The 27,787-nt window shown below is 35.6% G+C and overlaps 1 protein-coding gene across 11 annotated transcripts in view; it reads right to left on the bottom strand.

The window, feature by feature from the left end:
* NOX4 (NADPH oxidase 4) overlaps positions 1–27,787 on the bottom strand; it is a 171,699-nt gene that overhangs the window by 97,678 nt on the left and 46,234 nt on the right. For 8 of the 11 annotated variants that reach the window (XM_065528841.2, XM_005579320.5, XM_005579316.5 and 5 more), the window contains 6 exons: positions 26,750–26,860; positions 25,040–25,124; positions 14,969–15,066; positions 11,536–11,563; positions 4,925–4,997; positions 222–302 (listed from right to left, as the gene is read on the bottom strand). In XM_065528841.2, the coding sequence (XP_065384913.1) occupies positions 222–302; positions 4,925–4,997; positions 11,536–11,563; positions 14,969–15,066; positions 25,040–25,124; positions 26,750–26,860 (476 nt within the window). The remainder of the gene's footprint in view (positions 1–221; positions 303–4,924; positions 4,998–11,535; positions 11,564–14,968; positions 15,067–25,039; positions 25,125–26,749; positions 26,861–27,787) is intronic. The other 3 variants (XM_065528840.2, XM_045371211.3, XM_074015061.1) reach the window with 2 other exon arrangements.

The following is a 27,787-nucleotide window of genomic DNA, read 5'->3' on the forward strand; positions in this document are numbered from 1 at the left end:
ATACTGGTTTCATTACAATATGCTATGCTAAAAATAGAATTATGTCTTCCATTCTTGACACTATTCTCAGTTCCACTCTTGACACTATCCCCAATAGTGGAGAAACTATTTCTTCCACTCTTGATAATTTTACACTTCCTATGAAATTTCCTATAGAGTTGTCTTTCATTACCCCATTTTGGGGTACAAATGGTTTTAAATACATATATTTGTAAACTTACCCTGAAACATGCAACATCAGCAGCATGTAGAAGACAAAGAAGAGGTTATGAGTATACCAGAAGATATCATAGTTAGAAACTCTGCAAAACAAATATATTCATTTTAATGCTACTTTACATTCCATCTTACTAAAAATATCAAAATATCATGTATCATTTCAAACATATCTCACAATTTAAGAAAGCTAAAATATGAGTATGTCTGATTTTCATCTAATACCAAAGTATTAACACACCATATAGAGAGAACTGACAAAAAATATGAGTAAGAATTTATCATTTTGTAAGTTATTTGTATTTCAAATACATATGGAAATAATAAAAAATAAGTTGTTTATTTTCAAGATATTACGATATAAGACTAAGAAGCAGATAGTAGTCTGCTAATATGTACCTTGGCTATTATTTTATCAATATTGTCAATTTTCAAATAATTTCCAAAACAACCAATACTCCTCTTTCAATACATATTTTGAGAATCGTTCAAGGGAAACTCAAAAAGAGAGAAATTAAAATAAATCATGACCAAAGTGTTATATTCTTTTCCTGGACAGTGTAACCAGAATGATACCTCGATGTTATTGCTCTGAGGGAGGACAAAGACACTGAAAAGACAGCGAATGTCGAGCATAATCTACAGAACATTTGAGAGAAGTAAAAGAGTAACAGTTATTTTATTTCATATGTCCAGGGTGGATTTTATATATTAGAATCTTGGAAGTAGAGGGCAGATATTTACAAAAGCTTCCTAGATGAACATGATGTTTCCCATAGACTCTTAGAGAAACCCTTATTTAAGCAGCAGGCAATTGCTTTACATTTACTCCACTCATAGTATTTGCTATCATAAACAATATCATTACCATGCCTTGTAACATATACAAAGTTCTATTTTTTTTTTTTTTCGAGATGCAGTCTTGCTCTGTTGCCCAAAGTGGAGTGCAGTGGTACAATCTCAGCTCACTGCAACCTCCACTTTCCACTTTCAAGCAATTTTCCTGCCTCAGCCTTCTGAGTAGCTGGGATTACAGGCACTCGCCACCATGCCCAGCTAATATTTGTATTTTTAGTAGAAATAAGGTTTCACCATGTCAGCCAGACTGGTCTCGAACTCCTGACCTTGTGATCCACCTGCCTCAGCCTCCCAAAGTGCTGGGATTACAGGTGTGAGCCATCGTGCTTGACCCTCTGATCCTTTTTTAAATCAAAACCATTATAATGTGAATTGCAAGATTTAGGGATACACTTTTCTAATGCTTTTAATACACACTGCCCATTGCCCTCTAAAAACACATTTATTAATTACAAACCCAACCGTAGGCTAGGAGTGCCTGTTTCCCAAAACTCAGACCAAATTTTGTAAGTTTTCATTATTTATTATAAGTAGGATGGGGTATTATTTCATATGTGCGTTACTCACTTTTAATTCTTCTGTGACCTTTCTGTTCATAATCATTACCCATTTATATAGAGTATTTTAAATTAATATGTGTAATTTGTTACACATATTAGACCTATATTAAACTTGACTTTCCTCATAAGCTTGTAATGCCACCTTTATTATCTAGCAGGTTCTTATATATAGCAAGGTCATTTTCAGGGCTTTTTACTGACTTTGTCCCTTGGTTCAATGTGTTGGTCATTTTTGCAAGTAAGTCCCACTCTCTTTTAAGTTACTGCAGTTTAATCATTTTAATGTTCAGTAAGGCACATCCCTCCTTTTACTCCTCTTTTGAAATATGTACTTGGATGTGCCCCAGACAAACTTTGGAATCACTTTGCTAAATTAAAAAAACAAACAAAATACCCCGTCTGAGAATGTTATTGAAATTGAAACACCCCTAAAAAAAAAAAAAAAAAAAATCGAGGGGTCAGGCATGGTGGCTAATGCCTGTAATCCAATACTTTAAGAGGCAGAGGTGGAAGGAGTACTTGAGCCCAAGTGTTCGAAACCAGCCTGGACAACATATTGAGACCTTGTCTTTACGAAGAAAGTAAAATAAAATAAAAATAAAATTAGGCATGGTGGTGTGTGCCCGTGATCCTGACTACTAAGGAGGCTGAAGTGGGAGGATCACTTGAGCCTAGGAAGTCAAGGTTGGGGCTTCAGTGAGCTGTAATCTTACCACAGTATTCTAGCCTGGATGAGAGAGAAAGATCCTGTCTCAAAAAAATAATCATAATATAATAAGAACTATATCTTTATAGTATACAGCCTTTAGTTAAATCTCTACATATTTCTCTCAGTGAACATACTTCTTTTGTCTCCAGATATTATGTGTTTTGCTGCAATTGTGAGTAGTTTATTTTTATTTTATTCATTTTTTCAAACTAATTATAGTTAACAGACAAAAGGATTATTTTTACATTTGTTTTATATTAAATTACCTTTTTCAACTGTTTCACTTGGTGTTAACACCAAATTTTTCCATAATTCTCTTCAATTCTCTTAGAAACCTAATAATTACCAAAATAATTACCAAACATAGATATTATACCTACTTTTCTGGAAATAAAATAATTTATTGTTGCATTTTTTCCTAATAATTCCAAATGTTTCATTTTTTACTGTATGTAAATATTGGTAGAATTAAAAATACTTTTTGTTTTTTCTTGATTTTCTTAGGAATACATCTAGTATTTCACTGTTGAGTATAACCACAATTCTAGCTTTTATATTTTTTAATTCTACAATGGAAATAATTTTAATTTTTAGTTTATTTACTGTGAGTATTTTAAGTCAAAATTTGAGTTCATATTAGTAACTGCCATTTTAAAATCAATTGAGATGAGAAAATGTATTCCTGTCATCTGATAATAAGATACATTAATTATTTTAATAGATTGACCCATATTGAACTCTCCTTGAATTAGGAGGCTACATTTCACTATCAGAAATCAAACATTGCAGGCTTATTTATTCACTTGATTTGTCTAATGCTTTAGTTTATTACTGAGAAAAAGAAAAGGTAAAATAAAAGAGATATCTGTCTCCATGATTCATTTAAGAATTTCATGATTCTAACAATAATACTTACAGAAAAGCAAACTAGGTGTTATAATCTTGCTTAAACAAGTTTTAAACAAAGCATAAAACCTCTGAAGATTAAGAAGTGCTTAAATTGCTTATGAGAGCAAATGCAAAATCTCAGTTCACAATAGAAGCTGATCTTTTCATTCCATTTGATAAAACTGTATCTCAAGGATTTTAAAGTAAATATGTCAGATGCTCTAATTTTCCTTCAAGAACTCCTAAAATTGAAAAAAAAATAGTTTTTTAAATGATTCCTATATCTAAATAAAATAAAACTGCTCCCCACAAAATTGGCACCCTCACATACTGATGTTAGTGAGTTGCCTTTCTGTAAACCAAGTTTTCATTCTTATGAAAAGCTTTAAAAAGTGTTCTTACAATTTGACTCAGCTATTCTACATCTAAGAATTTTTCCTTAGGAAATCATTGAAAAAGCATGTAAAGACATATGGATGGGGGTGTTTGTTTCAAAATTGGAATACAAAAAAAAAAAAAAAAAAACCCAAATCTACCCAAAACATTTAGTAATACGGATCTGGGAAAATAATGTATAAAGACCTATTTGGCGATGTGCTGTGCCATCAGTAAAGAGAATAAGAACAAAATATTTATTAATGTAAAACACGTTCATAATATAAATTTAGGTAAAAAGTAAATTAAAAGCAATATTCTAATATGGTCCTGTTTTGGTAAAATACATAGGTATATAAGAGAGAAAAAATGATTTGGGGGTAGGAGGAGGGGAATTAGTGAACAAGAGTAAGAAGGATTTAATCTATAAAAATACACTACATATGCACAGTATTAATCTTTGGGTAGTGACTAGACTTGTGAAATTTTGGGGTGTGTGTATGTGTGTGCACAAATGTTAAAAAGTATAAGGATAGATTCATTTAAGTATATTATTTGGCAATTATTTTCAAAGCTTACATACATATATATAGATATATTTCTGTGTTTCTATTGAATTTCACATCTCAACAAGTAGAACAATTGAAGATTTTTGAAGATTAGAGGAAATACATGTTACATTCCTTTTTTGCTTTAACTAAAAAGTTTATTCAGAAACATCGACACTATAAATATTCTGAAAAATTAAATGTGTCCATCAGAAATGACATGTGAAAGTGCTCCTGATAATGTACATCTGATTTTGCTCAAAATCTCTTAACGATAAGAATCAATATGAATGCAGGTAATTTGTTATTTTAGCAGATGGAAACCAACAATTTCTCCAAAGTTTTGTATAGAACATCATGTTAATTTACAGCAAGACAAACTCATATCAGGAAAATAGCTGTAAAATAATTTTAAGTCACATATTCCTAGGAATTCCTAAGGTCCCTGTATGTACACATTGCTTTCAATCCCATGCCCCATAGAGATACACCACCCTTCAGAAAGATACTCAAATTCTGAAGAACTGTAATTGTTTTGGTCATCAAATGCAATCTCCATACACAATGTCTTACCAATCCAGAAAATCTGCTAATACGAAGAGAATTTTCAGAAACAAGAAGTCATGTATAGAAACAGCTATACTTCACTCTTACTTACCCAGAACAGTCCATTAACCAGGACACTACAGTGGTTAAACACTTTGATTACTCAAGACTTTTTCTAAATAACCTGACAGATAAACATCAAAATAATTGACTCTGACACTTACCTTATTGCATATGTAGAGGCTGTGATCATGAGGAATAGCACCACTACCATGCAGACCCCTGTCAGGCCAGGAACTATAAAAATGTACACAAGTACGTTTTTACTTAAATAATAGTGAGAAAAAAGTATAAAAAATGATTACATTAGAATCCAAAATACTATGCTGTTCTGTGGGAAGCCTAATTCAAATCCCATATCTACATGTATGTTCTCCCTCAAACAAGCCTTTTACTTTTTTATTTTTTAAATTAATTTTTAATTGACAGATAATAAATATACATATTCATGCAGTACATGGTGATGTTTCCACACATATAAAGTAAAAGTGATCAGATCAGAGTAATTAGAATATACATCCATAATCTCAAACATTTATTATTACTTTGTGTTGGGAACATTCAATACCCTTCTTCTAGCTATTTGAAAGTATATAATACATTATTGTTTACACTAGTCATTCTACAGTGGTATAGAACAGAACAGAACACCAGAACTTATTAAAATCAGCACAGTTTCAAAGTCTTTCAGGCAAATCAGGGTCTTTTATCTAAAAAAAAAATTCTTTTTTTTATTTCCCAAATATTCTACTCAGAATGGCAAATATGTACTTACTTCTGGAGGTATATACTAAATATCAGTAATTAATGCAATAGGACAAGGTTAACATTCAGACTACAAAGAAAAGCTATTGAGACAATTCCATCTGGAAAAGTGACATTCCTCTGCTTATTTTCTTGTCAAGAAACCTACTATGAAATAGAAGGGCTGTCATAGACTATTAGCCACCAGCAGAAGCAGACACCTTGGGTACAATGCAAGAGCAACACAGGTGTGTGTAATTAGGATTCCAGAGTTAGAATCACTGGAAAATAACAACATTCGAAATCTTAGTACAATAGAAACAAATTTCACTTATAAAGCACTACATGAAAAATAAGAAAATTAGTCTACAGGTTCTTAGTACTTGAGTACTCGCACCTCCTCACTTTCCCAGTAGACAGTTTTAGAAGCCTAATAAAAGGTGCCCTGCCCTAATGTACCTAATCCAAATCATTTCTTCTCTGCACTTCCTTCCCGGAGTCCTTCCTTTCCCATTGATTTTTCCATTTCCTACTGTGAGTGCTTACTTCCCAGTTGTAAGAGATGAGCAAGATAACTAGTCTAGTTCACTCTAAAGAGCTAATGGCATGAAAAATACACTATTTTGGTAAAATAGCATGCCTGCAAATTAACCTAGCCATTGTACTTCCAAATGTTTACCCAAAAGAAACAAACATATATCCATGCAAAGACTTGTTTAAGAATGTTCATAGCTATTTATTTTTAACAGTCAAAGTCTAAAAACAACTCTGATCTTCATCAACAGATTAATGGATAAACAATTGTGGTACTTATCTGTACCTGGAAAATTAATCAGCAATAAAAAAACATAAACTGTTGATAGATAAGCAACAATATACGTGAACCACAAAATTGTTAGACTGAATAAAAGAAGTTAAATCACCCAAGCCCTGAAAAAGTACAAACTCTATGATTCTTTGAATATAACATTTCAGAAAATTTATACTATTCTTCAGTGACAGAAAGCAGATCAGTTATTAAGAGGGGTAGAGGGCAAGATGCATTATAAAAGAGAACAAAAATTTTCTGTGATAATAAAAATATTTATCATCTAACTTTTGATGATGGTTCCACTATTGTGTATGTGTGTGTATATGTATATATCAAAACCAATCAAATTGTATACATGTGTATAATTAGTGTACTTCAATTATAATTTCATAAATTTGAGAGAAAAAAGAAGAGGTTGAGCTCACTGTTTTCAAGTATTAAAGAAGAAAATCTTTATTTGACCAAATGAATAACTAAATGATAGAATCCCAGATGGCTACAGAGTGTGAAATTATAGTTAGAGGGGCTTTTCCAATATTTTATTGGGCCTTTATTAGTGTTCTTCTATGTCTGCATACAGTTTCCTATATAGTTCTGAACATGCCAAGATTAGTCATGGAATGTCTGCAAATTACTTCATTGAAAGAACACCTGGAAAAATAGAGTATGTTTAGAATAGAGCCACAATTTCCAAAGTGTGTTATTTGAAAATTAATTGCTTGAAATATTAATTTCTATTACCAAAAAATACTATAACCATCCCTTAAAAAGTCACAGGGTACATTAATGTATAAAAGTCCCTGAGAAGTACTACATTTAAAAAACCTGATTAAACTTAAATATTTTCTTAAACTTATTAGACGAGAATATTCCTTTTAGGTCAGAACATGAAAACATATTGGAAAGACTTAGAGGAGGTCAAATAGTTTACTTCAGTCATTTGAGGATAAAGTAGAAGGCCCAGAAGACCCAGCCAATGATGTATATGGTCTGAGATTACACTCTTGTTACTGTCCCTCAGACAAAACTCCAATCTTACTGAATCTCATCTGCAAACTAAGGAGAATAAATCTGATGATTTTCTATGTTCCTTCAGATTTATAAAGTTATCTCTTTTATCTAAAGAATTTGTTTTTCCTTCTTATTTCCCAAAAGTAAAAAAGACCAAAGTGCATAATTTATAAAGTAATAGATTTCAGATCAGTGAAGAAGAACTTACAATTAGCAAGGGCAAAAAAAGTATACTATAACCAGAGTTGTCAAAAAGTCAGGGGTAACTACCTTAAGAAGCCCACTGAAAGCAAACAAGCAGAGGCTGGCTAACCTATTATCTGGGATGTTGCAAGAAGATCTATGCATCAAATAAAAGAGTTAAACAAATGAATTATATTCATTCAGTGAACGGTTTATAGGCATATACAATGTACTGTTAAATGCTGGAGATAAAATAAATTCTGCTCTACAAAAAATCCCAGTCCACTGGTGGAGACAGACAAGTTAAGCAGGCAATTACAACACAGGGCATTAAGTGCTGTAAAGAGAGCTAAGCACTGAGTGCTCTCAGGGCACAATAAGGGGCACCCGAAGCTAGGGTTGATTGACAGCTCAGCTAAGTCCCAATACATTAGCCTTATTACAACACATTCCAAGAGTCTGAAAACACCGGCTGGAAATCATTGGGCTAGTCTAATCTCACTGGGCAAAGTTAGGAAGTCAAACCTATACATGTTTCCTTAGCAAAATACATGTGTATTCTTATTGCTTTATATTTATGCATATTAAATTTACTAGTCATTTTTAAAATGAATAATTGCATGACATTGTAATTTCTAGATGAACCTGAGTGATTATTTTCATCCATACCCAGGTGTGGTCAGAAATAGACCATTATCTATTCATTATCCTATTTTCCTAACATAGTTGGAAACATAATTATATTTGTTTATGAGGGTTTTTAAAATTAAAATTAGACATTATCCATTTTATTCTCACCATGAAAGGTACTACCAAATTTGGAGATATGTACCAAGCATTTTTAAATGAATGTTTAAATAATTCAATCTATTAATCTTACCTTAGAAATCCTTAATTGGAATGTTTTTAACATTTCTTATGTAGTAAGTTTAGCCACTATATTTTACGTCGCTTGTATAGCCAAAGACTTTATTTTCTACAAGACAATCTTAATTTGTCAGTACTAGATTCCAGTGAAAAAAATTTCAACACACAGAGATAGAAGACTCTACATAACATTAAAAAAACTAAACTCCATGAAATCTATTAACTAATAAAAATATTCTTTATCAGCTGGGCGCAGTGGCTTACGCCTGTAATCCGAGCACTTTGGGAGGCTGAGGCGAGCAGATCACAAGGTCAGGAGTTCAAGACCAGCCTGGCCAACATAGTGAAACCCCGCCTATACTAAAAAAAAAAAAAAAAAAAAAAAAAAGGACAAAAACATAGCCGGGTGTGGTGATGGGCACTTGTAATGCCAGTTACTTTGGGGTCTGAGGCAGGAGAATCGCTTGAACCCGGGAGACAGAGGTTGCAGTGAGCCGAGATCATGCCATTGCACTCCAGCCCAGGCGACAGTGTGAGACTCTGTCTCTTTCTATATATATATTCTTTATCACTAGAACACCTAAAAACATACATGCTTTCTTTCATCAGGAACTTAATGTTTCCTAGGTGCTGTGCCTGAGAACATTCAGAGATGGCTGTGGAATAGTTTCAGTCAGTATTAGTGATACAAAGCTGGATTAAGTTCTTGATAGAAAAGGGTGTCTTTCATCCCATTACCATCCTTAGACTCTACTTTGCACTCTCACGGGCTATTCTTCAGTGGGGACAAACGAATGCCTTAGGAGCTCCAGACTTACGCTTAGGGATCCCTGTGTCTGAGCCCAGTTCTACGCTGATGACCTGGGAAGTGGATGCCTCCTGCTGGCCAGCGTGGTATTTCTTTCTTGAAATTATGTGAGAGTGGGCCACCAAAATGGTATTAATTTGCTGAATTGGGTGAGTCAAATTGTTTATATTGCCAGAGGCCATAAAAAAAATGTTTACCTAGGACCCTGCATACTATAGAAGCAGCCCTTCCCAACCCAAGAGAAGCTCACCTAAAAGTGGAAAAGACAGTATATGTAAGGAAATAAACTATTCTACAACACAGTATTTTTACAGTCATCCTTCAGTATCCATTCGATTGGTTCCAGGACCCCTCACAGATACCAAAGTTTGAGAATGCTCAAGTATTTATACATAACCTGTGCACACCCTGTCACATACTTTAAATTATCTCTCGGTTACTTAAACAATAAATACCTAATACGAAAGGCAGGCAGTAGCGAGATAGTATCTCAAGAGTATGATGAGATGTTCAGCAGTGACAGGACAGCAGCTCCCAAGGTACCTGAGAAGATTAGTAACACACTTTGCCAAGTCTCTCCCAGAGACACACTAAGGTAGACCTGGGAAATTTGTATTAAGTGTCTTCTCTACTAAGTCCAACACCATTCATGGGGACCTCTGGGAAAGGACATAGGATGATGGGGTTGCATGCTAGGTATTGAGATTACCTGCTTATAAGAAGTATTAATTATACTAAGTGCCTTCATGTGATATCTTAGTCACATAACAAATTTTTTTGTATCTTTGTAAACTAAACTTTTCAAAGCATTTTAAAAGTTCCAAAGCTTCAATTAAACTTTATGTTTCAGAAAATAATATTAAACAAAGTTTTTCTTTCTCTCTCTTAAACAAATTAACAGTGAACCAAAAAATACATTGGTTCATACATAAGGTTTTGTTTTTCTGTACTTGTGTTCTCATCCAATTCTTCAGGCCTAAATGAAAACATGTTTTCAATGAGCAAAGTTGTAAGCAAAACTAAATTGTGTTTCTAAAGAGAAAACTGTGAAATACGTTGTGAGTGGCAAGTATTATAAATCTATAGACAAAAGCAAAATGTATCTTATAAATCCAAACATATAGCTGTGACATGGATGGGGAAAGCACTAGAATTATTGCGATTTTTCATCATAAAATTGATTCAAAATAAAAACAATGCATTTGCCAGGGTAATGTGCCTCAGTCCCATGTGCAATTCCAATACTTAATTGGGTATTACAGCCAACAATTTGTGATAGATCATCTCAACTCTGCAATCATCCTTGTCCCTGAAATATGTGCTAAAAATTCCCCAAATGCATCTTTCTTCTTTCATCTTTATAAATGTAAGGTTGGGAAAAAGAAGAATTTTAGTAAAAATTGTTTAACATCGGGGAAATTTTGAGATGTTCAAACGTGCATTAACAAATTAGTCTAGACTGAGATTTCATGGACAATAGGCTTGAAAGGGAAAAATAAATTACAAATGAAATAGGAGACATATTTCAAAGAAATAACTTATTTTAATGACTGTTTCTCCTCTTTGTTGTAGATTTTAAGATTATAAAAAGTTGCACTAAATGACTGAATTATAAGAACTCCATGGATACCCACAGTGCTTGTTTTTCCTTTCCAATACATTGAGGGCAGGAGCCTGTTAAACGTGCACTATCTCCTACAGCACTTGCCACAGCAGCAGGCACAAAGCAGGCCCTCAATAAGCATGCGGTTATTTTGTTTTGATAGGAAGACTATATGACAGTGAAATGTATTTGCTTATTTTTAATCTCCATTTATTCACACCCCAATATTTGCATTGTCTCTCTGTTCTCATTGCAACCTTATCCTTTAGCTCCAAATACTTATTCTTATATGCAAAATGTCCATGTGTTATATTTGTAACATATATCTAATTGTCGTGTAATTTGATAATGCTTACTTTTTTTTGTTTTTTTTTTTTTTGTTTGTTTGTTTGTTTTGAGATGGAGTCTCGTTCTGTCATGCCCAGGCTGGCGTGCAGTGGCGCGATCTCAGCTAACTGCAATTTCTGCCTCCTGGGTTCAAGTGATTCTCCTGCCTCAGCCTCCTAAGTAGCTGGGATTACAGGCACCTGCCACCCACCACACCTGGCTAATTTTTTGTATTTTTAGTAGAGATGGGGTTTCATCATGTTGATCAGGCTGATTTAGAGCTCCTGACCTCAGGTGATCTGCCCGCCTTGGCCTCCCAAAGTGCCAGGATTACAGGCATGAGCCAACGTGCCCAGCCCGATAATGTCTACTTTTAAAGATGTTCCTGAATCTAAAGAAAAGGCTAAGAATAACAACTTACCAGTCGTGAAGAGAAGTTTTCTAGGATCCTGAGAAAAAGAAAAAAAAAATAAGTGATTAAAAACTAAAGCACTGATGACATACAATTCTATAAAGAGTATGCAGTATCTACAAGCCATATATTTGTCATGTAAAATACTGTTTATCCAATGGAAGTGAGAAAGACTCGATTAAGTTTCATAACATTTTCACAATGCTAGAGGAGATTACAACAAGCAAAAACCCAATTCACAGAAATCTATCCATCTGAGGCAAAATACTGGATGACTCAAAAGGCCTAAAAATTATTATTAATGGTTACCTACAAGCTAGTGGCACTGGTTTTAAGCCTACCTTTAACCATTTTGAGCTCAATGTCTTAGCCATGATGTTAAGGTATTATTATATACTCTGTTCACCAAAACTGTGAAATTGCATCACAAGATGTGAAGATAGAATTAAACCCAATAAAATATGTAGGGGATTTGCACATTGTAAGCTCAATACAAAGAAGACTAATTGGGAGCTTTCTATGTTTCAAAAATAGTGAAAAGTGGTGAGGATAAACAAAGATCAGTATCTGCTACTTGGAAGTATGAAAGATTAATATTGTTATAATATTGTATGATTTCCTTTAAACTACATCTCTTATGCTCTAATGGGTTATAGTCAACACCCTTCTACCTTCTGGAAAACCAATCCCTACTAGATTTGTGAATTTATTTTTTATCCCCATGGTGCTTAATATTTCACAAGCTTTTGAATTCCTTTCTTTGTGCCTCCATTGAATCGGGGTCAGGCCAGACTATGTACTAAGAAGGAAACAATTTATATAGTGTCATTTGGGGGTCTTTGAATAAGGACCACTTGCCTAGGAATAGCTCCTCACCTGGCTTAATTCGATTGACTTCTATTCCAACTATTAGAAACATGGCTATAGGGTGATCTAAGAAAACTGAATGTATAAACAACCCATAAAAATATAATATGGGCTGAACAAAGTCATAAGAATAGAAATGTGAATAAATACCTATGGAAACCCAGAAGATGGAACAATTAATATTGCTAGAGAAAGAAGAGGAAACATGAGAGTGAGAGATGTTTTCACAGTGGCAAGGTGAGGCAGATTGAGCTGGGCTATCAAGAAAGGGCAGCAGTCGCAAGCTGGAGGGTGAGTCCTTCCATGCAGAGTAAAAGCATAAAACAAGAACAATAGGGCATATGACACAAAACCATCTCTTTCAAAAGCAGTTCACAAAATAACATATGTGTTGATTATATATATATATAAAAAATATAATCAATTATCAATACAGCAATATATAATATATATAATAGATATGCCATATATATTTATATATATATTTAAATATGTGTGTGTGTATATATATACACTTATTTTCATCTACATCTAATGCATTGCCTTGTACCTATTAGATGCTAAATACATATTTATTAAAAAGAGGGAAAAAAACAAAAAGAGAGACATGAAAGAAGGAATACAAGAAGAAATAAAGGCAGGGGAAATACTAACTTAAAACAATGAGTTGCCACTTTCATCCATCAGATTGGAAAAAAACAACAGAGATGAGTTGTAGAAATAGACATTCTAATATTAGTTAGAAGTGTGAAAAAAGGAGAAGACTTTTTAAAACGGAATTTGGCACTGTCCATCAAAACTAAAAATGTGCAACCTTTTAAACCAAAATTCTACAACTACAGATCTGTGTAGAAGTGGACAAAGAAACACATTTATTGGAGTGTGGTTCATAACAAAAACTGAGAATCAACCTAAAGGTCTGAATAAGAAAAAGACTAAAAATAAATTATGGCATAGTCATATGGAGAGAATGAGATAGATCAAGATATTTTGATACAATAAGCTATAAAAGCATATTTATGGAGACAAGTAAATTGCCAAGGAATATATACCATAAAATGCCACTGAAAATATCAGAAAAAAATGTAATACACTGTGGCTTGTTTTGGAGGAGAAGCTTTCACTTTTAACTTCGTTTACTTGAGGTTTTAAAATATTTTATATTGAGCATATATAACTTTTCAAAGAAAACAAATTTAATAACCGAAAACCTTGAAATCACTAAAAATATTGGAACTTAAGCAAAAGTTTATTCCATTAAAATGAGAAAACCATTAAAGTTATTAAAGACATGAATTCTGAAAAGAGAAGAAAAGAAGAAAAAGAAACAAAGAAAATGTTGTAACAGGGGCAGAAAACAAGTAGCTAGTGATTTGAGCAGAGGGCAGCAGGAGAAAGGGAAGCAGGTGGGAGTGAGATCGGGAGAAGTGGAGGCTGGGTCTGAAATAATTACATGTGAAGAGCCGTCACTGGCCTGCTAAGGAGCTGGAATTTTTCAGTGGTTCTCAGTGCTGGATGCACTCTACAAGCCTGGGAAACTTTTACAAATTATCAGTGCCTGCCTCCCAACCAAGACCAATTAGATCATGTTGGTATTTTTTTAAATACAAGTAGAGAAAAGGGCTATATCAAAGGTTGCTGGCTATTTTGGTTTTGTGATTTGTTTCTGTATTTGTTGTTACTTTTTCATTAGTTTTGTTTTGAGGGGGAAGTCAAGCACATGATCACAACAGTATTAAACCTAGAAAACTCTGGTGATATGTGGAGGAGACAAAGGAGTGGGGAAGATGGGAAAAAATTTTATTAAGTCACTACCAAACTTAGTCTGCAGAACAGAAAAATTAGGGTGGGGGGATGCTAATTAAATGGCACAGAACAGTTTGTTTTTGATGTAGTCTTGGCATTGTGAAGCAAAGGCAGCCTGAGGACTGTATGAGAGCATCAACCAACAGAGACCTAACTGGCTGAGCATGTGCTGTTCATCAAGCTCTGGCCTGCACCTTGCACATATAATTTCATTTTATGGACGGCTTCCCATGGAGAATAGCACTATGTCAGATATTGCCTGCTATAGAATTGAATTTAACATCACCTAATTCGAGGAATGTTTTTAAATGAATGAATCATGAAAACTCACTAACATTTTTTTAAGTAAAATAAATTGATTTATCCAGGATTCACAAATAATCAATCTACTTATTTCCTTTTCCCCAAAACCTAGTATGTGAGTTATAAAGTATTTTTACCCTGTAACGGCACTGTCGACACTCTCAACTGAATGATAGGAATTAGAGAAAAGCTGCTGGGAGTCAGAGGCAGACCTGAGTGGCAACCATTTGAACATTGCAGAATAAAAAAGTAGACATTCTACCAACTCCCACTTTCAGCAGGAGAGACTATGAAATAGTAATTACTTATATTTTCTATTGAAAAGGAATAAAGCTCAATTTGACAACTGCATTTTAAAAGCACTCAAAAGGAGCAGTAAGGTACAAATATTCAGGGAAAAATCACAGACCCTCATTAGTCATCTCATGACAAGTGAAAGGAAAATGGGAAGACAGAGACCACCCACCTCATTTCGGTATCTTGCTGCGTTCAGTTCAACAAAATCTTCACTGTAATTCACTGAGAAGTTGAGGGCATTCACCAGATGGGCAGCCACGTGCACGCCTACAGAATCACACCAGGGGCAAGTTAGTGGGATTTTCATATATGCTCCATGTCAAGGACTCAGTTCTTCCTCCCCCTCAGTAAATACAGGGTCAAACTTTGACAGCTATATGGGCAATGAAATATTACATGGAAAGGTGAAGTTTTAAAGACACAAAAAACTTAACTATAGATAGTTTACCAAATGTTCAAAGGCTGTAATGAAACAACCCTAGTAAGTCAGGGATAAGAGAAACACACACAAACACATCCTCTCCCTAACACACACACACACACACATCCTCCCCCTAACACACACACACACACACCCTCCCCCATCACACACACACACATCGTCCCCCTAACACACACACACATCCTCCCCCTAACACACACACACACACATCCTCCCCCTAACACACACACACACACCCTCCCCCATCACACACACACACATCGTCCCCCTAACACACACACACACACCCTCCCCCATCACACACACACACCCTCCCCCAACACACACACACCCTCCCCCTCATACACACACACATCCTCCCCCAACACACATACACACCCTCCCCCTATCACACACACACACACACATCCTCCCCCAACACACACACACACATCCTCCCCCTAACACACACACACACACACACACATCCTCCCCCTAACACACACACACACACATCCTCCCCCTAACACACACACACACACACACATCCTCCCCTAACACACACACACACCCTCCCCCAACACACACACACACCCTCCCCCTCATACACACACACACATCCTCCCCCTAACACACACATACACCCTCCCCTTATCTCACACACACACACACATCCTCCCCCTAACACACACACACACACATCCTCCCCCTAACACACACACACATCCTCTCCCTAACACACACACACACATCCTCCCCCTAACACACGCACACACCCATCCCCCCCGTAACACACACACACACTCATCCTCCCCTTAACACACACACACACACACTCTTACATAAATATGCATCTAATGATATGGGTATTTATTTATTTACTTGAGCACCTCCCTGATATTTTAGGTATTCCACATCTTTCACCTCTTCCATAGTTCCAAATCTGCTATTAATATGTATCTTGCATACTTCCCTACCCCATAAGGTAAATTATAGGCCACTGAAAGACCTTCAACTACTGGAAATTTTTCACAATCCACAGATTTAAATCATAGTATTCTTAACCCAACAGAAAAAGTGTTGGGAATCACTTCATGGGACAAAATTCAGGAAAACAATAATCACAGTAAACAAAGTGCTCAACTGACTCAGAGCTCACAGAAATAATAGCAGTGTTAGGAAATTAATAGAGATGTGAAAATGAACTCATTTTGGCAAAGCTAGGGTAACAAAAATTATCTTGAGGAGGCTGGGTAAGGAAGGAAAAGTGAGATGTGCACGGGCCCATCATGCCTTCCCCCTTGCTCAAGCTTTGCTTGTAGGCAAAATTAGGTGTGAATTCACACCATATTTTAATGTATTGAAAACCACAACAGGTAACTCGCTGGAAAATTTGTGATCTTGGCCATATTATTTGCCTTTCAGGGGCTTTAATTTACTTCTCTGTAAAATTATGGTAACAGAAGTGAAAGGCTTAATGAGATAAGTGATCTGATATTGCTTAGTAAACCATTACAGTTCACAATATGTGTAGTACAATGGTTCAAAAGAAGACATAGCCTGGAATCTAGGAAACGCCATAATTTCCTACAACCCATAATATGAGATATAGAGGGCTTAGAGTTCTAAGTTACTCACAAAAAAAATGAAAGTGAGAGAGGACTAGAATGCTAAAACGCCTAAAAGTTTATTTAAAGGATTTATAAGGTCCTTCAAGTAATCAAGTTAGAGGTAGGTGAAGAGTCCGGACTTATTACAAAGTTATAGTAATTAAGAATGTATAGTATTAGCAAAAGAAAAGAAAAATAGATTAATGGAACAGAATAGAGAGCCCAGAAATCCACCCACATTAATACAGTCCATTTATCTTTGGCAAAAGAGCAAAAGCAATACAAAGAAGAAAATGCCTTTGTCACAAATGGAGCCGAAACAAGGAAGAGTTCACATTCAAACAAATAAATCTAGACATAGACTTTACACTCTTCACAAAAATTTACTCAAAATGAATCACAGACCCAAATGTAAAATGCAAAACTATAAAACTCCTCAAAGGAAACACAGGAAAAATGTCTATATGACTTTGGGTTTGGTGATGGCTTTTTAGACACAATGTCAGAGACATGATAAATGAAAGAATTAATAAGCTGGACTTCCTTAAAATTAGAATTTCAACTCTGCAAAAGACGTTGTGAACACCGTGAGAAGATAAGCCACAGACTGGGAAAAAGCATTTGCAAAAGACATATCGATAAAGGATTATTATAAAAATATATAAAGAACACTTAAAATTCAATAACAAGAAAACAAACAACCCAATTTAAAAAATGGGTCAAAGATCTTAATAGATACCTCACCAAAGAAAATATACAGATGGCAAACAAGCATATGAAAAGATGATCCACATTATATATCATCAGAAAAATGCAAATTAAAATGATGAGTTACCACTACGTACCTATTAGAATGACCAAAATCCAGAATACTGACAACACCAAATATTGGTGAGATTGCACAGCAACAGAAATTCTCATTCACTGTAGGTGTGGGATGCAAAAAATGGCACAACAACATTGGAAGTGAGTTTGGTGGTTTCTTAAAAACTACACATATTCTTATCCCATGATCTCGCAATCACACTCTTGGATATTTACCCAAAGGAACTAAAAACGTATGTCCACACAGAAACAGCAGCTTTATTCATTATTGCCAAAATCTGGAAGCAACCAAGATGTCCTTCAATAGGTGAATAGATTAAAAAACTGTGGTACATCCAGACAAGGGAATATTATTTACCACTATAAAAAGATGAACTCTCAAGCCATGAAAAGACACAAGGAAACTTAAATTCATATTACTAAGTGAAAGAAGCCCATCTGAAAATGCTACATATTGCTTGAGTTCAACTCTATTACATTCTAGAAAAGGCAGAATTACAGAGACAGTAAAAAAGAAAATCAGTGGTTGTCTGGGGTTAGTGGGAAAGGAAGGTCACAAATAGGCAGAGCACAGAAGATTTTTAGGGCAATGAACTATTCTGCATGATACAATAATGGTGGGTACAGGTCATTACACATTTGTACAAACCCATAGAATGTATAGCATCAAATGTGAACCCTGATGTAAAGTATGAACTTTAGGATATAATGATACGTCAATTAATGTAAGTTTATCAATTGTAAAAATTTGTACCACTCTGGCACGGGATGTTGACAATGGGGGAGGCTATACATGCATGAAGACAAATGATATATGAAAACTCTCTATATATTCCTCTCAATTTTGCTATGAACATAAATCAGCCCTACAGAAAAATAGTCTTTAAAAAAATTTTAAGAGAAAAACAAATGGACAGGAAGCTAAAATGACTTAAGTAACAAGCAAGGACAAGTTTCCAAAGAAGTAAAACAAAGGATGTCTAGGTGTGACACAACAATGGCACAGGTATAAAATATTATTTAAACAAAACTCTCCCTGTCATATAGCTTCATCAATACCCAAATGTATAGTAAAATAATCCTTTGATATTAAATTAAAAGTTTATATATTAACTACATACTCTATGGCTACAAAATGCAAAGTCATCTATAGAAGAATTACTATCCTTTCTTAATTTCTCTGAAAAAAAAAAACTCATAGGTAACAGCTATAGAAAATACATCATTAAGGGATATATTCACTTTTTTAAAGGACCTCTTAGGTGGAAAGAATTTGGGGCTTCTAATTTTAGGCACAAGGAAGCAGCTAGCCCAAGCACTTTGCATAGATTTTCTCATTTGATTCTCAAAACGAAACAATGTGGTAGGTAGAGTCATCCCTATTTTACAGATAAGAAATCTGAAGTAAAGAAGGGTAATATAGCGAAAGTCAGACCACTAGTGACTGACAGAATGCAAATCCTCTGTAATACAAGCTCATGCTATCTCAGTCGCTTGGTTGCTCTCCAGTAGAACCAGAATACTTGGACATGATTACAGTTTAGAACAAATTGAGTCATGAATACACTGGTTTCCTGATCCTCCTCCATTTCTGACCTTTCACTCTCCCTCTCCCTAATCTATCTCTGACCCTTACTACACCCTTGGTCCTTATCTCACCCTCACTAAAGTACTAATCCTATCCCTCAACCTCTCTCCATCTATCACCTGCAGAAGTGGAACTATCAATTGGAAGAAATTCAGAGATAAAACAATGAAATTACCTGTTTCAACAATGCTTGGCAATTTTTTACAAAGCTAAAAGTATAATAATTGCTTGGCAATAGCTGTATCAAAACATTCCTGAGTCAAAATGGCCCTACTATCAAAACAGCTATGTCATCAAATAATGGTCAGGTGAAAATACCAGGTGCTATGCCTCTGAAATAATTAACCCTTGCAATTATATATTACAATTACTAATTCTATCCTAAGAATTTCTATTCATTTTCTCATTTTAGTCTTAAATCTGAGAGGTAAGTCCTGCTGTCAATCAAAACGGCAGGGGTTGCAATCCTAGTCTCTGATAAAACAGACTTTAAACCAACAAAGATCAAAAGAGACAAAGAAGGCCATTACATAGTGGTAAAGGGATCAATTCAACAAGAAGAGCTAACTATCCTAAATATATATGCACCCAATACAGGAGCACCAAGATTCATAAAGCAAGTCCTTAGAGACTTACAAAGAGACTTAGACTCCCACACAATAATAGTGGGAGACTTTAATATCCCACTGTCAACATGAGACAGATCAACGAGACAGAAACTTAACAGGAATTGAACTCAACTCTGCACCAAGCGGACCTAATAGACATCTACAGAACTCTCTACCCCAAATCAACAGAATATACATTCTTCTCAGCACCACATCACACTTATTCCAAAACTTACCACATAGTTGGAAGTAAAGCACTCCTTAGCAAATGTAAAAGAACAGAAATTATAACAAACTGTCTCTCAGACCACAGTGCAATCAAACTAGAACTCAGGACTAAGAAATTCAGTCAAAACCGCTCAACTACATGGAAACTGAATAACCTGCTCCTGAGTGACTACTGGGTACATAACGAAATGAAGGCAGAAATAAAGATGTTCTTTGAAACCAATGAGAACAAAGACACAACATACCAGAATCTCTGGGACACATTTAAAGTAGTTTGTGGAGAGAAATTTGTAGCACTAAATGGATACAAGAGAAAGTAGGAAAGATCTAAAATTGACACCCTAACATTACAATTAAAAGAACTAGAGAGGCAAGAGCAAACACATTCAAAAGCTAGCAGAAGGCACGAAATAACTAAGATCATAGCAGAACTGAAGGAGATGGAGACACAAAAAACCCTTCAAAAAAATCAGTGAATGCAGGAGCTGGTTTTTTTTAAAGATCAACAAAATTGATAGACTGCTAGAAAGACTAATAAAGAAGAAAAGAAGATTCAAATAGATGCAATAAAAATGATAAAGGGGATATCACCACCGATCCCACAGAAATAAAAACTACTGTCAGAGAATAATATAAACACCTCTATGCAAACAAACTAGAAAATCTAGAAGAAATAGATGAATTCCTGGACAAATACACTCTCCCAAGACTAAACCAGGAAGAAGTTGAATTCCTAAATAGATCAATAAGAGGCTCTGAAATTAAGTCAATAATTAATAGCCTACCAATCAAAAAAAGTCCAGGACCGGACGGATTCACAGCTGAACTCTACCAGAGGTACAAGGAGGAGCACGTACCATTCCTTCTGAAACTATTCCAATCAACAGAAAAAGAGGGAATCCTCCCTAACTCATTTTATGAGGCCAACATCATCCTGATACTATATCAGGCAGAGACACAACAAAAAAGAGAATTTAGGCCAATATCCCTGATGAACATCAATGCAAAAATCCTCAATAAAATACTGTCTAACCAATTCCAGTAGTACATCAAAAAGCTTATCCACCATGATCAAGTGGATTTCATCCCTGGGATGCAAGGCTGGTTCAACATACTCAAATCAATAAATGTAATCCAGCATATAAACAGAACCAAAGACAAAAACCACATGATTATCTCAACAGATGCAAAAAAGGCCTTTAACAAAATTCAACAGCCCTTCTTGCTGAAAACTCTCAATAAATTCGGTATTGATGGAACGTATCTCAAAATAATAAGAGCTATTTATGACAAACCCACAGCCAATATCATACTGAATGGGCAAAAACTGGAAGCAGTCCCCTTAAAAACTGGCACAAGATGGATGCCCTCTCTCACCATTCCATTCAACGTAGTGTTGGAAGTTCTGGCCAGGGCAATCAGGCAAGAGAAAGAAATAAAGGGTATTCAGTTAGGAAAGGAAGAAGTCAAATTGTCCCTGTTTGCAGATGACATGATTGTATATTTAGAAAACCCCATTGTCTCAGCCCAAAATCTCCTCAAGCTGATAAGCAACTTCAGCAAAGTCTCAGGATACAAAATCAATGTGCAGAAATCACACACATTCTTATACACCAATAACAGACAGAGAGCCAAATCATGAACGAACTCCCATTCACAATCGCTTCAAAGAGAATAAAATATCTAGGAATCCAACTTACAAGGGATGTGAAGGACCTCTTCAAGGAGAACTACAAACCACTGCTCAATGAAATAAAAGAATTCAAAAACAAGTGGAATAAGATTCCATGCTTATGGGTAGGAGGAATCGATGTTGGGAAAATGGCCATACTGCCCAAGGTAATTTATAGATTCAATGCCATCCCCATTAAGCTACCAATGACTTTCTTCACAGAATTGGAAAAAAACTACTTTAAAGTCCATGTGAAACCAAAAAAGAGCCCACATTGCCAAGACAATCCTAAGTCAAAAGAACAAAGCTGGAGGCATCATGCTACCTGACTTCAAACTATACTACAAGGCTACAGTAACCAAAACAGCATGGTACTGGTACCAAAACAGAGATATAGACCAATGGAACAGAACAGAGACCTCAGAAATAATACCACACATCTACAACCATCTGATCTTTGACAAACCTGACAAAAACAAGAAATGGGGAAAGGATTCCCTATTTAATAAATAGTGGTGGGAAAACTGCCTAGCCATATGTAGAAAGTTGAAACTGGATCCCTTCCTTACTCCTTATACAAAAATTAATTCAAGATGGATTAAAGACTTAAATGTTAGACCTAAAACCATAAAAACCCTAGAAGAGCCGTGCGCGGTGGCTCAAGCCTGTAATCCCAGCACTTTGGGAGGCCGAGACGGGCGGATCGCGAGGTCAGGAGATCGAGACCATCCTGGCTAACACGGTGAAACCCCGTCTCTACTGAAAAATACGAAAAACTAGCCAGGCAAGGTGGCGGGCGCCTGTAGTCCCAGCTACTCGGGAGGCTGAGGCAGGAGAATGGCGTGAACCCGGGAGGCGAAGCTTGCAGTGAGCTGAGATCCAGTCACTGCACTCCAGCCTGGGTGGCAGAGCGAGACTCCGTCTCAAAAAAAAAAAAAAAAAAAAAAAAAACCCTAGAAGAAAACCTAGGCAATACTGTTCAGGACGTAGACATGGGCAAGGACTTCATGTCTAAAACACCAAAAACAATGGCAACAAAAGCCAAAATTGACAAATGGGATCTATTTAAACTAAAGAACTTCTGCACAGCAAAAGAAACTACCATCACAGTGAACAGGCAACCTACAGAATGGGAGAAAAATTTTGCAATCTACTCATCTGACAAAAGGCTAATATCCAGAACCTACAAAGAACTCAATCAAACTTACAAGAGAAAAACAAACAACCCCATCAAAAAGTGGGCAAAGGATATGAACAGACACTTCTCAAAAGAAGACATTTATGTAGCCAACAGACACATGAAAAAATGTTCATCATCACTCGCCATCAGAGAAATGCAAATCAAAACCACAATGAGATATCATCTCACACCAGTTAGAATGACAATCATTAAAAAGTCAGGGAACAACAGGTGCTGGAGAGGATGTGGAGAAATAGGAACACTTTTACACTGTTAGTGGGACTGTAAACTAGTTCAACCATTGTGGAAGACAGTGTGGCAATTCCTCAAGGATTTAGAACCAGAAATACCATTTGACCCAGCCATCCCATTACTGGGGATATACCCAAAGGATTATAAATCATGCTGCTATAAAGACACATGCACATGTATGATTATTGTAGCACTATTCACAATAGCAAAGACTTGGAACCAACCCAAATGTCCATCAATGACAGACTGGATTAAGAAAATGTGGCACATATATACCATGGAATACTATACAGCCATAAAAAAGGATGAGTTTGTGTCTTTTGCAAGGACATGGATGTAGCTGGAAACCATCATTCTCAGCAAACTATCGCAAGAACAGAAAACCAAACACTGCATGTTCTCACTCATAGGTGGGAATTGAACAATGAGATCGCTTGGACACAGGAAGGGGAACATCACACACTGGGACCTGTTGTGGAGTGGGGGGAGAGGGGAGGGATAGCATTAGGAGATATACCTAATGTAAATGACGAGTTAATGGGTGCAGCACACCAACATGGCACACGTATACATATGTAACAAACCTGCACATTGTGCACATGTACCCTAGAACATAAAGTATAATAATAATAATAATAATAATAATAATAATAATAATAAGTTGAGGATCAGAGAGGTAACGTCACACATTAAAATAGAAGGGCAGCTGGGGATAGAACCTATGCATGGACTCCTCAGAGTCCATGTACTTCATCACTATGTTTCTTACTTTCTGTTCCAAAAATTTGAAAAGTATCATCTAAAAGCTCAGGATCAAAATGTATTTTAAAAGGATTTATAATAATACAAAGATCATTGCTTTATTTTTTAATTTAGAAAAGAGCAGGATAAAGCTTCGCAAATTTTGACATTTGTTTTTCTACCAAATATTAATACCAAAAAACATCAATCACATATAATTTGGGATGGAATCCTAATCTACTAATGAGTATTTCACATTCTAATTTTCATTCATTTGGCCAGGCACGGTGGCTCCTGCCTATAATCACAGTGCTTTGGGAGGCTGAGGCAGGCAAATTGCTTGAGCTCAGAAGTTCGAGACCAGCCTGGGCAACATGGTGAAAGCCCGCCTCTACAAAAAATACAAAAATTAGCCAGACGTAGTGGTACACGCCTGTAGTCCCAGCTACTCGGGAGGCTGAGTTGGGAGGATGGCTTGAGCCTGGGAAGTGGAGGTTGCAGTGAGCCAAGATTGTACCACTGCACTCCAGCCTGGGCAACAGTGTCAGACCCTGTTTCAAAAAAAATAAATAAATAAAATAGAGGGTTCATGCATTTAAACTCATATCATATCATCACTTTCAGACCTGAAAACGTTTAGTCTGTTTCTTCCAGTATTTCTAAGTGAAATTACTTACTTTCAGGAAATAGTCATTTTCAGTTTGGGGGCCAGCTTTTTGATATCATAATGTAAAAATCATAACACACATCCATTTTCTGTAGTTCCCCATAGACAGCCCTTTTTAAAAACATGGAAAGAACTGCTAAGCTATTTAATAAGAAAATATTAAGTTGCTGACAGTAGATAATGTACAGAACAATAAAATCACACATTTTCCATGTATAATTTGACTTGTGGTTTAAAACACAAACCACGCTACGATCTTACATTGTTCAACATTAATGGCATTATATGTTAATATATCTGCAGGCAGTTACCCCAAATTGTCATCACTGGTTGTTCCGGAAGAATAAGATTAGGGAAAACTTTCTCTGATAATTCTGCATATGTCTGGAATGTTTACATTTTAAATGTGTAATTCTAACAAATTATTTAATAACTTTGGCTTTCTCACCTGAGAAAATACAGATAGTAACACCACAGGTAATATGGAATGTTCTGCTTTTATCCAACAATCTCCTGGTTCTCCTGCTTGGAACCTAAACAAAAATCATTTATTATGGTAAAAATAATGCAACAAATGTGATAAAAATTCTTCAGGATAGCATTGTTCATTGTGTCAAAATTTTTAAAATATGTCAGAAGCCTATTAATCAAAAATTGGTGGGATAAATTAGGATCTATCCAGTTAATGGAAAACCTAAACCATTAAAAATAAATGTGAGAAGGCTATATAATTCATATGGAAAGAAGTTTAAGACACATTGTTAGGTAAAAAAAAGTTACAAAACATAAACTACACAGTGATCTTATATTGATCAACATTAATGGTATTATATGTTAGTGTATCTGCAGGCACTTTCCACAAATTCTCATTAGTGGTTGTTCTGGCAGAATAAAATGAGGGTAAACTTTCTCTGATCATTTTGCATATTTCTGGAATGTTTAAGTTTGGAAATCTATATGATTTACTTTTGTAGTCAAAAAATAAGATTATTTCAAAATGAAGCAATCTCATCTATAGTTTGAAATGCCTGCTTGATCTTATAACAAATTAAAATGTCAAGCACCTTTGAATCACTGTTTCACACTCGGGGCAAATCTTTAAGAATTATTTAATACTGAGGGACTTAGGAGGGAACTTGTCATTCCCTGCCACTTATCTTCTCTTTCTCCAAGCCAAGCCAATAGCCAACCACAGGGATCAAAACTTAGCAGTTTAAATGGTAGGCAACCTAGAGAGAGTTATTTTCACATATTACTGCATTAAAAGGAAAGAATTTCTAAATATAATTACGTAGAAAGGGTTGAGAAGTTTTCCTAGAGTAAATCTACATATATTAAATTCATAGAACATCAAAGTGGTCTCAAGTTAACAACTCCTTTTAAAATATCATTATCTATCCAGTGGTGCCTTGCTTAGTGAATCTTACAGAAGAAGAATCAAGATGCATACACACACAGTCACACATATACACAAAAACAAACAAAGACAAAAAAGAATTTTTGTTGAGTTTTAGCAGAATAACTGTTTTCCTGTTTTCTTACATACTTCATTTTACAACACTACATATAACAAATGACATCACTATTTAATCAAGACATGTTTCTCAAGCCTATTACACACTTCAGAATGACTATGTGTGTTAAGCAGAGATAAGTTGTTGCCAACACCAACAATCATTTCGTGTATTGCTCAGAATCCAAAGGACTCTAGTTTGCTCACCTAGATTTAGCTAAGTGAAAATACAGAATCTCAGTGAGACATGACATAATGGAAAGAACTCAAATTAGGATTGACCCTAGCTCTGCCATTCACTAGTCTCGAAGTTACTCAAAGCCTCTATGCCTGAGGTTTCTTGTGTGTGAAATGAAACTAACAATACCTGATTCCCGAATCCCTGTAAGTATTTGCCAGCGTGTATGTGAAATACTAAGCATAGTGCTGGAAATACCTGTTAATAATATTACTATTATCATCTGCCCTTATCTGGTGTTGCAGAATAATTCACAGATCAACTTGACAGGTGACATGGCTTTTACCATCATCTTAGAAGAAATCACTCCAGCCAAAAGTCAGACTGTGAAAACTAAACAAACTAATATGCGACTGTTACATTTGATTTTTGTGCTGGAATTTGTAACTAGGACTGTTTTTTCTTACCTTCTGTGATCCTCGGAGGAAAGCCAAGAGTATTCGGCACATGGGTAAAAGGATAAGGCTGCAGTTGAGGTTAAGAACAGATGCGGAGGCTCTGCTTAGACACAATCCTAGCTGAACAAATAAGGCAAGGTCAGCACACAGTTAAGTACAATAGTAAAGCCTTGACCTGGCTCTACAAGCTACAGGTCTTACCCTATTGCTCTTTTAAGAATCATGCCAAATACCAACTCCTTCAAGAGCCTTGAATAGTCTTCCCTTTTCCTCTCACTAAAACCCCCTATGAACAACTGTTTTCTTTCTGTTCTGCACTGCCTTAAGACTTAGTACTCCTCGCATTAACGATAATGTTACAATCACCTGTAAACACTGTTCCCACAGAAACTCCATTTCTTGTTCTGCCCCTAACCCACTGTTCTGGCTGTTAAGAGTCTTAAGAGTTTCTGTATATACTACACCTCCACATGCATGTGGTGTTGGGCCCTTTGTTCACTGATAACGTCAGTTTTCAAGCAAGTTTTTCATGTGTGTTCTCTCTCTCTGGAACACTCTCAGTCTCCACACAACCCACCCATTTACACACCACAGCTTTTCTCCAAGCTCTGCTTATCACTAACTCTATTCATCTTTCTGGTCACATAGTAAGCACGACTCTTCTAGAGTTCTTTCCTGGCCAGAAACTAGGCAAGAACCCACTGGTATACATGCACTCATTGCTTTCTGTACTTCCCTGATTATGTCTCTAATCTTCTTTCTAATCTTTTTAAAAATTTTTATTTTGTTTTTAATTGACAAATAATAATTATATATGTATGGGTACAATATGATGTTTTAATACATGTATATATCATGAAATGATCAAATCAAGCTATTTTACATATACATCCCCCAAAACACTTATCATTTCTTTGTCATAAATTTATTTATTTATTTATTTTATTTTACTTTTTTGAGGCAGGGTCTCACTTTTTCTTCCAGGCTGAGCGCAGTGGTGCCATATGGGCTCACTGTAGCCCTTTCCTCCTAGGTTCAAGTTATCCT

The sequence above is a fragment of the Macaca fascicularis genome, chromosome 14 (assembly GCF_037993035.2).
Source record: "Macaca fascicularis isolate 582-1 chromosome 14, T2T-MFA8v1.1".
Lineage (NCBI taxonomy): Eukaryota > Metazoa > Chordata > Mammalia > Primates > Cercopithecidae > Macaca > Macaca fascicularis.